At 43.7% G+C, this 11,908-nt stretch overlaps 2 protein-coding genes across 6 annotated transcripts; one reads left to right on the forward strand and one right to left on the reverse strand.

Moving 5' to 3' along the window:
* Positions 1-62: 62 nt before the first annotated feature.
* On the reverse strand, positions 63-2,893 carry LOC134157599 (centrosomal protein of 70 kDa-like). Its single transcript, XM_062606708.1, has 5 exons — positions 2,679-2,893; positions 2,117-2,216; positions 1,041-1,164; positions 551-731; positions 63-236 (listed from the first exon to the last, which is right to left on the reverse strand). Exons 1-5 carry the CDS (start codon positions 2,685-2,687, stop codon positions 63-65), a joined length of 588 nt encoding a protein of 195 aa, XP_062462692.1. The 5' UTR covers positions 2,688-2,893.
* FAIM (Fas apoptotic inhibitory molecule) lies at positions 2,759-11,051 on the forward strand. Of its 5 annotated transcripts, XM_062606664.1 has the most exons (6): positions 3,256-3,371; positions 5,715-5,764; positions 6,987-7,122; positions 7,475-7,703; positions 8,368-8,417; positions 10,584-11,051. In XM_062606664.1, the coding sequence occupies exons 2-6, from the start codon at positions 5,721-5,723 to the stop codon at positions 10,731-10,733; spliced, it is 609 nt and encodes a 202-aa protein (XP_062462648.1). In that variant the 5' UTR covers positions 3,256-3,371; positions 5,715-5,720; the 3' UTR covers positions 10,734-11,051. The 5 variants fall into 5 exon arrangements, with proteins under 5 accessions (XP_062462672.1, XP_062462665.1, XP_062462658.1 ...); XM_062606688.1 differs by lacking the exons at positions 3,256-3,371; positions 5,715-5,764 and adding an exon at positions 2,759-2,781; XM_062606681.1 differs by lacking the exons at positions 3,256-3,371; positions 5,715-5,764 and adding an exon at positions 2,874-3,006.
* Positions 11,052-11,908: the final 857 nt, after the last annotated feature.

Genomic DNA, 11,908 nt, shown 5'->3' on the forward strand with positions numbered 1-11,908 from the left:
TTACTCTAAAATCAATTTCTTCATTTAATGTTATAGGTCGCTCACCAACATAAGAAAATTGCTTACTGCTGATCTAGAAGAGACTTGGGAGCTCTTTTGCAAAAACGACAAAACATTTTATTTTGAGTGGCAACACGCCGCTGCTCCTCCAGGCCAACTTTGCACAGCTCCTTCTGCAAATGGGCAATTGTCTCTTCCTGTTCTTGCAGCTTCTCCTGCTGTTGCCGGTATTTTGCCTGTGAACAGATAATGGGAGAGTTATGAAATTATTCTAACCCACAAACTGGAGACAGTACTGTACGTGTCCAGATAGGCACTTGGTCTCAAGGAGGCTCAGTTTCAGCCATACCGAACAGGCAGTGAAAGAAAGATACAGGTATTTTTCAAAGTTACTGCTAGAAAATTTTGTATAGATTGAAAAATCCTAGCTATAAACAATGTACTAACTCTATGGCCCAGAACTCATGCTTGGTTTGATCAATGTAAATATTTTTAGAGCTTTTAAAACAAGTCAGAAGTTTGAATCCTCAGACAGCACTATCTGAATTACCTGTGAAGCCTGCTGATCTTTTTGAAGTTCTCTGACTTGATTCTGTTGCTGGCAAACTTTAGCTATCGTCTCATCTTCCAGCTGGCAAATTTTGGACTTAATATTTTTCACCACATTTTCCAAATCATTAGCCCGTTGTTCTTGTCGAGATGCCCGACCGCTTTCCTGACGGATCTTGTCTCTGAAAAAACAAAAAAATCCTTAATTTAAACTCATTTCACTAAAGACAGTGAAGAAAGCACAGGCCTGACAATATTATCTGATGACGCTCAATAACAGCCTGTGGCAGCAGGTATGTGAAACAGCAGCAGATGAAATAGCAGAAGAGCACAAAAGGAACTAGGCCAGTGTTGCTGCATATTGGCCAATAATCTTAGGAAAACAGTTTGAAGCTGCTGGTGTAACAAGAGCTCCACCTGTCAGGAGTAGGACACTGGTAATGCTTTTCCTGTGCATTAGCAAGTAAGCTCCTTCCACCGCTTATTCTTACCTAAGAGAATGATTGGTCTCCATAAGCCCCTGCATCATTTTCTGCTGTCGGTCAGTGTCTTCCACCAGTGTTTTTAATGCAAGTCTTATTCCTAGAGAAGACTGACTGTCTAAGACAATCATATCTGGAGATACATAAAATAAGCAGTCATAATGAAAGGCTTTTAATCATAGAATAGTTAGGGTTGGAAAGGACCTTAAGATCATCTAGCTACATGATACAGAGGGTTGACCATTGTACAGGGGGGTTGTACAAGGGGGTTGTACAGGGGGGTTGTACAGGGGGGTTAGAGGAATTTGTTTAAACAAAAGGACTATCTGTTGTAAATGCCTGCTAAGCAGAACAGAGACCTCCGGTCCTGTTAATAAGCAGATGCCTGAATCTACTGATAAAGGGGAGAAGCAGAGAATTTACGGCTGAGACACTGATCAAACTCTACTGATAAAGGGGAGAAGTAGAGGATTTACGGCTGGGACACTGACCAAACTCTAAGGCCACACATAAAGACTAAAAAGGTGAAAAGTGCAAGAAGAGGAAGACTCATTTACTTCGTCTTGAAGACCCCTACCCAGAGGAGGAAGACTCATTTACTTCATCTTGAGACCCCTGCCCATGACCAGAGGGGGCACTGCGCAGGCGCAGAGGACCTTCTGGCTCATTATAATACGAAGCGGGGATAGGCCATGAATATGTATAGGCGTATTGTGCAACCTTATGAATATATGTAACTTTAGAGAATAAATGTACAGGGAAACAACACTGAGGCATGCATGACTTTGAGGAATTATCCCCGTGCGTCTCAGCGCTGAATAAAAAGCATACCTACTTTACAACTTTTAACGAGTTGTGGAGTCAATCCGCGCATCATACAACCCCCCTGCCATGGGCAGGGACACCTCACACTAAACCATGTTACCCAAGACTCAGTCCAACCTGGTCATGAACACTGCCAGGGACAGTATCTGAAGAAGATCACATCTCGGCTACCCTTTGGAAGTGACAGCTTTAGAGATGCCTTATGAACTTAGGCTTACTATTTCAAAACACAAAACCTTGTGAAATTAGCATTTCCTTACCTGCTGTATTTCTGCAGCTTTGGGGGGCAGCAAGACTCACTGGTTTCAACCCATGACGCATTAATAGCTTATTTAAGTTTTCCCATTCAGCCTTCTCCTGCTGCAGGTGGGAGAAGGAGACAGAAACCCAAGTTCTCAAGATCAGCTCATGGTCTCCTTGCCTTTCCTATTGTGCAGGCAGCAGCAAATACCAAATGCTCCCAAATAAAAACCAACCAACCCCAAGCCCCCAAAAGCCCCAGTCACTGTAGTAGGGCTTGTGAGACATTCCAATATGATCTGAAACAAGTACTGGTGTAAAGTGTATTTAACAATATCCAGAGCACTCAGTTTCCCTCAGCACTACTAGAAGGATGTGCAATGAGTGAAGGTTTAGAACACCCAGCCCTTGGTCAACCCCAACGCGCCAGGGGTGCAGGCAGCCTCAGTCCCCTGCCCCAGCCGCGGGAGAAGCCCCCAGAGGGCGCGGGCGCCTGCCCTGGGGGGTTTGCTCTTTGTTTTCTTTCTGTTCCTTTCTGACTACCGAGCAGTAACAACATCCGCCTCAGGTTCGCCACGGTACCTCTATCATGGCGAGGGCCGTCCGCTCCCGGATCGCCAGCAAAGAGGGCCGGGCCCACTGCCGCGGCCTGCAGACAGCCACCGGGATACAGGAGAGCAAAGAGGTTAGTCACCAGGATCGGCAGCCTCGGCAGGTCCCACTGAGCGACGGGGCACAGCTTCCTACAGGACTGCCTGCGGCGGGAAGCGCGGTGGGCCGGGTAAAGCGGTAACGGCCCGCCCGCGCCGCCGGGGCGGGAAGGAGGGAGGCGGTCGGCCGCGGGGCGGCGCTGGCCGCACGCCGCCATTTTGCGGCACGGGGAGCCGAGGGGGAGGAGAGTCCCGCGCAGGTAGGAGCGGCGAGGTGCGGGGATGGCTCCGTTGCTCGTTCGGCTGCCCGCCCGCCTGCGGCGGCCCGATCCTTTCTCAGGCACCGCGGAGCTCAGTCCTTTTCCGTTCCAACACTGCCTGGTGGGAGGTCGGGCCCGCGTGGGCGGAGGGAGCGTCTCCCGGGCTCCGTGGAGACCGCCGGGCCGTTAGAGGAGGAGGAGGAAGGAGAGGAAGCAGACCAAGCAGACCGTGTGTCCGGCGTATGTGCTTCTGCCTCTTGCCGCTGCCCCGGCCCGGCGGAGGGGTGGGTCGAGCTGGGGTTGTGTTGCCGGGGGGTCGGGCAGCCGCGTGTCTCCGCGGGGTATGGAGGATCAAGGCGATCGCAGTAAGCTGCTTGACGAGGGTTTAGAAGTGTGGCTGTCAGCTTAGATAAAAACAAACAAACCCCCCTAATCTTTGCTGGCAGTAAATGTGGGTGGTGTGGTGAAACTTGACGTCTGTGTAATTCATACACTTGCTAGTGCCCCATCTCTTCTTGTCTGTTACTAGGCATGGATTAGATGGATGCAGAGCCGTAATTCTAGACTTATTTTTCAGAGCAAGTCATTATGGATAAAGAAGTAAATCTCATTTTGGACTGCTGACTGTTTAACGGAACATGCAGAGAGATGCCTGGCGTTCGGCAGTCAGTGCAAACCCGTTTCCTTGGATGGGAGCCAGCCAGGGGACGTGGGAGGGCTGGCTGCAACAGGCAGTGTACGGCTCTCCCTTCGCACCTGGGGTACCCGCTGCCCTTCAGAAGACATAGAGCTGGCCTAGAGTTTGAGTTCAGGTTTGAGTACTACAGTGCCATGATTTGTTAAAAAAAAAAAAAAAGGAAGTTGTATGTTCTGGGATGCTTCCTAACCCCTGTGGCATTGATCCTAATCAATCCTAATGCTAGTTTCATGCAGCAGGGTTGCATCCTGCCAGGTGTAATGCCATCGCTGTGGGTAGCCTGTAGACATGCGCCATGTGCCAGCTCTTCTGGTGTTTCTTTTTGTACCTGAGGCCACTTGTTGTGTTGATTAGTTGGCAGGGAGAAGCTGGGTCTGTCCTGAAAGCCTGGCACCTGCTCCTTTGAGGAGAAGGAAAGAGGGAAGTACCGAAATAAGAATAGCTTGAAAGCAGCCCTGAAGAGTAGGACTTGGGGGTGTTGATTGACGAGACGCTCGGCATGAGCTGGCTGTGTGCACTTGCAGCCCAGAAGGCCAACCACATACTGCTCTGCATTGAAAGAAGCATGATCAGTAGGTTGAGGGAGCTGATTCCTGACCCCCTACTCCACTGTATTCAGCTCTGGGGCCCCCAACAGAAGAGGGACGTAGACCTGCTTGAGCGAGTCCAGAGGAGGCCACAAAGATGCTCTGAGGGCTAGAGCCCCTCTGCTATGAAGACAGGCTGAGAGAGCAGGGGTTGTGCAGCCTGGAGAAGAGAAGGCTCCAGAGAGACCTTAGAGCAGCTTCCAGTGCCTAAAGGGGTACAAGAAACCTGGAGAGAGACTTTCTACAAGGGCATGTAGTGACAGGACAAAGGGGAATCGCTTTAAACTGAAAGAGGGTAGATTTAGATTAGACATTAGAAAGAAATTCTTCCCTGTGAGGGCAGTGAGACACTGGAACAGGTTACACAAGTGGTAAATGCTCCATCCCTAGCAGTGTTCAAGGCCAGGTTGGATGGGGCTTGGAGCAACCTTGTCTGGTAGAAGGTGTCCCTGCCCATGGCAGGGAGTTGGAACTGAGTGAGCTTTAAGGTCCTTTCCAACCCAAATGATTCTGGGATTCTATGAAATATACCCAGGCTGACTTCCACCATGTGCCAGAGGATGGGAGCCTTCACAGAAACCAATCCTTAATTTTAGGAACAACCAAAACAATCTCACTACTGTCAGAATTAAATCCTTGGATCCTTAGAAAAGTTTTAGGAACAGTAAAACCTAATTTTCAGTTTATGAACAGAAATGTGTGTACTGACAAAACCACAACAGTAATACTACAGTGTACTTGAGCATGTTTTAAAATAGGAGCTTAAGACAGGGTGAAGGAGGTTTAGTTTTTAAATGCACCTCTGCTGGTGCATTTAAAATGGGTCCTCTGTTCTGCTGAAGAGAGACCCTAGAACTTATAACTTCACTTTTAATTAATTTTTTACTGAAAAGTGCAATTCATAAAAAAATAGCTTATTTGTACTTACTTAAATTATGCTTACTGATATGCACAGACAATGCAGATAGCAGTGGTTTAATAAAATTAGTTAGTTGGCCTTGCTGCCTGTGCTATATTGCTTTCCAAAAAGTGGCAACAGTCCCTGATTTGCTTCAGTTTGTGACTGAGATGGGCAGCTCTGGAACTGGTTCCTGTTTTGGTCAAGTTCTTTGTTTTTAAGCTCTTGCTCACAAGTTAGGGAAACCATTTTTCCATCAAGTAACTGAGAAAGCTGATGTGCTGATAAAACTAGGATAAATTGCACCTTCTGATTTTGTAAAAGAATACTTACATTTGCCATTCTGTCTTAAGAGGAAAGAAATATGTTTGTATGTCATCATATATACGGCAGTACATGATAGTTCATGACACTTTAAAAGATGTCCTTTGTCTTGAATGGAGTAAACAGGGGAAATCTAGGCCTCAACGCTTCTCTGCTGCTATTCTGCTCTTCTTTTATTTCTTGCTGCTAATTGGATTAATAGGTTACTATGGCATCCCATGAGGAGATTACTATCTGTGAAGATGAAGTAAGGTAAAAAAATCACTGTGGTATGACTTTAAACTGAAAAAGAGGCATTGTGCTATGGGCAGATTTGGAAAGATATCCGTAGTCCCAGTGGTCACTTCTGATTGTATCTGAACTTTAAAGATTACTTAAATGAAAGGATTATCTTGCCAGATCTCTGCCTTTGTGAGTGTTTCTGTGTGCAGAGTTGCATTGCTGAATGATGTACATAATGTATGAGAAAGATGACAGAGAAAGCTGTTAAAACGGGTAAAAGCTAAACTGGTCATCCTGACTAGTTTTCAAGTTTAAAATGCTAAAACGCTTTCTCAGAGACCAATCAAAATACTGTATTTTAATGCCTGCCAAGACATTGCAGAACTGTCCAAGAGCATCTGAATTCCAAGTGTAATTTTGTAACCATACTGTCACCTGAAGAGGAAATTATAGAGGTTAGATGAATATATATGTCTTTGCATGGTGTTTGTCAAAGTGAGTCTGTTTAAGTGTCTGTTTATATTTTGTGATATTTTGTCATATTTAAGTGTTTGAAAAACATGAAAAAAGAAGCAATTATGTAGGCTTATTCTTTCAATTCTCACTTTTCATCTGTAAAAAGTGACTTGCCCTGATGCAGTAAACTTTGAAGTATAAACATCAGTAATTCCCAATTTGATACGGAATTTTCCCTGGCTTGGATTCCTCCTTCTGTCTGTCATGTGTTAGGGTTTGATAGCAGTTCTTCAAGGATGTCGGATGCCTAAGGGAGAGGATCCTTTACGGCAGTGTGCACATGTATAATTTATTTATTTTAAATTTGTCAGATCAGGAAATGGGGCTACAGCTCCTATTGTCTGGTAACTCTTAGTGAATTTAATTAGATAAAGCAATGAAAATGGTTGAATTGTAGGAGAGAGATTTAAAAAACCACATTTTAATCTCATAATGACATGTCTCAAGCTGCGCATGGGGAGATTTAGTCTGGGTATTAGGAAAAATTTCTTCACCAAAAGGTGATCAGGCATTGGAACAGACGGCCCAGGGAAGTGGTGGAATCAGTGTCCCTGGAAGTGTTTCAAAAACATTGAGATGAGGCCTTTAATGACATGGCTTAGTGGTGGTTTTGGCAGTCCTGGGGTAATGGTTGGACTTGATGATCTTACAGGTCTTTTCCAACCTGGTTAATTCTACAATTCTACAATTGAACTCTTTCAGTGACAATTGATTTACTTTACTGTTTTTTCCATAGGTCTCTCTACAGCCACTTAGAGAAGATGACAGATTTGGTGGCTGTTTGGGAAGTAGCTTTAAGTGATGGTGTTCATAAGATTGAATTTGAACATGGGACCACTTCAGGAAAACGTGTCGTCTATGTTGATGGAAAGGTGAAATTGCTGTGTGCTCAAAATCCACTATGCTACAGATTATATAAATGCACTTCCATGCAACAGGCATCAGAACAAACAAAAAGACTAATAAATGCAAGCGAGGTGTATTCAGTTGATTAACTTTAGCTGATTTCTTTTTTCAGTTACAGTTAAGGTATGAATATTCATGAAGTGCTTTGCTGTCCTTGGGCAGAGGCATTGTAGATACAGAAAATACCATGTATTCATTCTTTCTGGAGTAATAGTTAAGTACTGAGCTGTTTCCCAAGTTCTAGTTAATTTTTCTTACACTAAAACATGCATTCATATTTTATCAATTAATACCCATTGCCTTTATTTTATTCTGCAGGAAGAAATAAGGAAAGAATGGATGTTTAAATTAGTGGGTAAAGAAACATTCACTGTTGGAGCATCCAAAACAAAAGCTACTATTAACATTGATGCCATCAGTGGCTTTGCGTATGAATATACTTTGGAGATCAATGGGAAGAGTCTCAAGAAGTATATGGAGAACAGGTCAAAAACAACCAATACTTGGGTACTGACTTTGGGTGGTGCAGACTATAGAGTTGTTCTAGGTAAGTAAACGCTGAATGACTTTGTGTTGCTGCCTTTGAGTAAACTTGTATGCATTTAATAACTGATAATGAAGAGAAAGCACAGTTCAGTGACTAGAACTGTTGCAGTGTAAAATCCTAGGTCTGGAAGTTTAGGATTAGACAGCTTGAAAAATAATGATCTTGTTACGCCTGTGTGAGCCTACGGCAGCATGGTCTAGATTTAAAAAAAAAAACAGAAAAGAAAGCCCTAGCAGTGTAGTGAGACAGTTGTCCAGGTAAAGCATGTTAAGTAACACTGCTGATCTGAAAGAAGATGTTAGAGCTTCACTGGATGAGCAGCACTCAGATAATGAGCAGAAATTCCGGAATTTTTCTTTCTTCAAATTTTTCAGTTAAAGAATGTCAGAATATCTCTGACAATATTCAGAACAACCCAGAACAGTAGCCAGGGCTAGGGAGAGGTAAAAATTTATGTTGATAGCAAAAGTTGTTTGCCCGTTGATGCCAGAGCCTCCCATCTCTCCAGTATGAGAACAAGCCCTGTAGCCTGGGTACTATGGCTAACAAGGAACTTGTTTTGGGAGCTGAAAGTAAAATTCCACAGTAGATCTTTAAAATTCTTAGATCTTCTTGTCTGTAAGGGAAAAAAATACCTTGTTCTTTCTACTTTTTTTCTTCACAGAAAAGGACACGATGGATGTTTGGTGCAATGGTCAAAAAATGGAAACAGCGGTAGGTGATTATCTCCAAAGGTTTTTCACAGGCTATGGCTAGGTAACCAAAGCTTAGCAAAGTGAGCTGCAGAGGGGCCCATTACCTCACTTTACCACAAAGTATGAGTGTACACCTGGACAGGCAGTACACTATGAGTTTGTTCTGAATGACCTTCACTGTATCTTATAACTGACAATATTTGAATTAGGATGCCAAAGTTAGCTATTTAAGGGTAAACAATGATTTTGTTTACACTTTTTATACAAGCAAAATAAATCTGGGTCAGTTGTCCAGGGCTTTCACAAGAAAACCTCCATGGGAATGGAAGGGACTTGAGCATAATGCAGAGTGGAGAGCCACCTCCTCCAAATCTGCTCATGTTAGCAGTGACCGAAAGTTAAACACATTTAGTCTGACTCTTTTTTTTTCCATCTAGAGATGGTCCCTAACACAAGTGTTAATAGTCTCATTGGAACAAATACAAGTTTTTGTCTTTCTGTCACATCTGCATCATTTGTTAGGTTAGGTTGACAGCTAGAAGGTTTACTCTATTTGGTGTCTTTTTATGCTGTGTTATAAATGGCTTTTAATATGCATACTGTGCGCTTGGCTGAGGAGCCACTGGCACGAGGCTACCATCTGCGGGCTTATGACTGAATGCCTCTAAGTATCCCGCCATCGCTTGTTGTGCTATTGCGTCATCGGTCGCTTGTGATTGGCCCTGGAGATGACTGTCCTGTTCAGAATGCGTGGGTGAAGGTCTTCCCGAATCTTCGTCAGCGAAGACAGGCCTTCCTTCAAAGGAGAAGGAAAGCTCCTACATTCAAACCCGGGCTGATGGAGCTTGTCTAGCCTTGTATGGGTATGGTCTTCCATCAGAGAAGGACACTCTTACAAAATCTACGACCTGTGGACTTTGCTGTCACTGTCCTAGGTAACTTGGCCATGGCAGTTAAACCTCAGGTGTAAAAGGTGGGACCAGTTCTGCGCAAGGTGCGCTTCACCTTAAAAACCCACTGCTCAGGCTGGAAGGGCTTACTCTCACTTGTCTGGACAGACGAGGATCGAAACGGCAGGTGACAAGGTGCATGGGTAACTGCAGATCCAACCTTGCAGGTGGGGCAGACCAGCGCACGGGTAGCTCGAAATCGCTCAGGAGATAACAGTCCTGGTCGGACACCCCCTGATTGCCTAAGCTCCCTTTTTTCGATTTGCATACCCATCTGCCCTTGGTCATCATGCTTGTAGTAAGCATGGTTAAAGCCCTTCCCAAATCTTCACTCACGAAGCCAAGCCATCAATCTGCATACTATGTAGGCTTTCCCATCCTTAAACGGTGTGCTTTCTCACTAGAGAGTTGTCACTGTGTTTACTACTGCCACAAGTAAGCCCCTGGATGAGTACAGACTAAAATCAACAGGTTTCCTGTGCTTGAAAACAAGATGAAAAGATTCACCAGATGTTTCTGTGGTAATCAGTGGAAGAAACATCCTCTCCCAGTGAATCAGAATTTCTGTTCTTGATGATTCTCAGCCTTTCCCATGCTGTAATAAATGCACTAGGAGATATTCTTGCAAGCTACATGTACAGGTTTCATTGTCAAACTGTGCTTGCTTTAGAGTAGCACACAGATTTTTCTACCCTCCCAAAGATCATGACAAAAACACAGCCATCAGTGGCAAAATCCATAATGGGAAATAATGTAATTGCAGTAGGAGCTGTGTATCCAAATCACACAACTGCTACACTCCAGTCAGGGATCTCTTCATCCTGCTGTAGGTGGCACCACTGAATACTTCATGTTTTACTGCCACTTCAGCCTCAGTTGTGTGGTACTTACTGATTGTACTGCACAACTCAGAAGGAAACTTTCCTACTTTTGTTTTACTGACATGGATCAATGATACTGATTCACAAGCTTCAGTTTTACCACTTCTGATTATGTGAAATTTTGATTGCCACCTAATAGTCACAAAGCTTTAACTGGACACCTCAACACAGCCCCAGTCTGAGATTCCACCGTTTTGTTCATCATTTGCACTGTATTTGTCACAGGTACTAACAGCTGCTGTAATTGTGGGAACCAGGAGGGATCTTGACCTTGAAAACAGTCTGATGTGCTTGAACTTTTTACTTTACTAAAGTAGCACATGTCTGGTTTTATTCTTGTCTCTTTTCTCACAGGGTGAGTTTGTAGAAGATGGGACTGAAACTCACTTCAGTGTTGGTGATCACAGCTGTTGCATTAAGGCTGTCAGTAGTGGGAAACGAAAGGAAGGAATTATTCATACCCTTATTGTGGATGACAGAGAAATCCCAGAGACTGTGGAGTAACCTTCAGTTAACGGATTATTGTAGGACTAAGATAAGGAATTTTCAATTACTGTGGTAATTATTTTAATATGTACTACTTGGTACATCTGGTTTGTGCTGGGTTTATTTTCTAGTTTCTGTATATGGAATTATTCTTTTATGGACCAGTTGAAAATTATTATATACAACCTCTTACGTGCCCATTTTTTAAGGATTCTATGTATATATAAGTATATAAATATATACATTATATCACCAAGTGCAGAGGATACTGGTGAGCTTAAGTAGAAATTATATACTAGAAAATACCTCGCTATAATAAAATGGAAGATAAATATTTGGTAAGACTGAATCCTTTAAACTGTGGGTGTACATGGAGGGAGAAGGAAGCATGTGCTGGGCACTGGAGTAAGCTGTTAGTTTTCTCAGTAATAATTTTTTCTATTAAAAAACCATTGGTAATCAGTTAAAAAAAGAAAATCCACTTGCAACCTTACTGAAGAGTTCAGAGTTAGACTTGTATAACTTAATTTATTTTGTATGGTCCCTAGCACTGTGACTGTTAATCTTGGGAGTTGTGGGTGCAGTACAAATGTGCCGGAATTCACAAAACCATAGAATGGTTTGGGTTGGAAGGGACCTTAAAGCTCATCCAGTTCCAACCCCTTGCCATGGGCAGGGCCACCTTCCACTAGACCACTGTGCCCCATCCAACCTAGCCTTGAGCACTGCCAGGGATGGGGCACCCACATCTTATCTGGGCAACCTCTGCCAGGGCCTCAGCACCCTTATAGCAAACAAATTAATTAATAGATTATTTTGAAAAGTTTTATTAAATGCTTATTTCATCTGTGTTTTCAGGTTCAAACTGCTCTCCGTTAGCATAGTGCTTTACATGTGGCTGAAATGCTTTCCATATGACGTTGTTAGTTTCTAGTAGTTTTACATGAGCACTTTTCCCCACATAATCACCATTTTAACCACAGGTGGCTTTTCAGTCTAGAAGCAGGCCTGATATTTACAGACAACCCTTTGCTTCTGTATTGCAGCACTGTTACAGCCCTGTAGGTGTTAGGGCTGTAACTGATGGTTTTAAATGCTTCAGAATTGACAAATCTGGTAGTAGCTTTTAGTTGGGGGCAATAGATTTGTTTTGAACCCCGCTAACACCAGGCATAGCTCAGGTGTTAGTACAG

This window comes from Pezoporus occidentalis, unplaced genomic scaffold (assembly GCF_034315485.1).
Source record: "Pezoporus occidentalis ecotype Australia unplaced genomic scaffold, CSIRO_AGI_Poc_V1 ctg12, whole genome shotgun sequence".
NCBI lineage: Eukaryota > Metazoa > Chordata > Aves > Psittaciformes > Psittacidae > Pezoporus > Pezoporus occidentalis.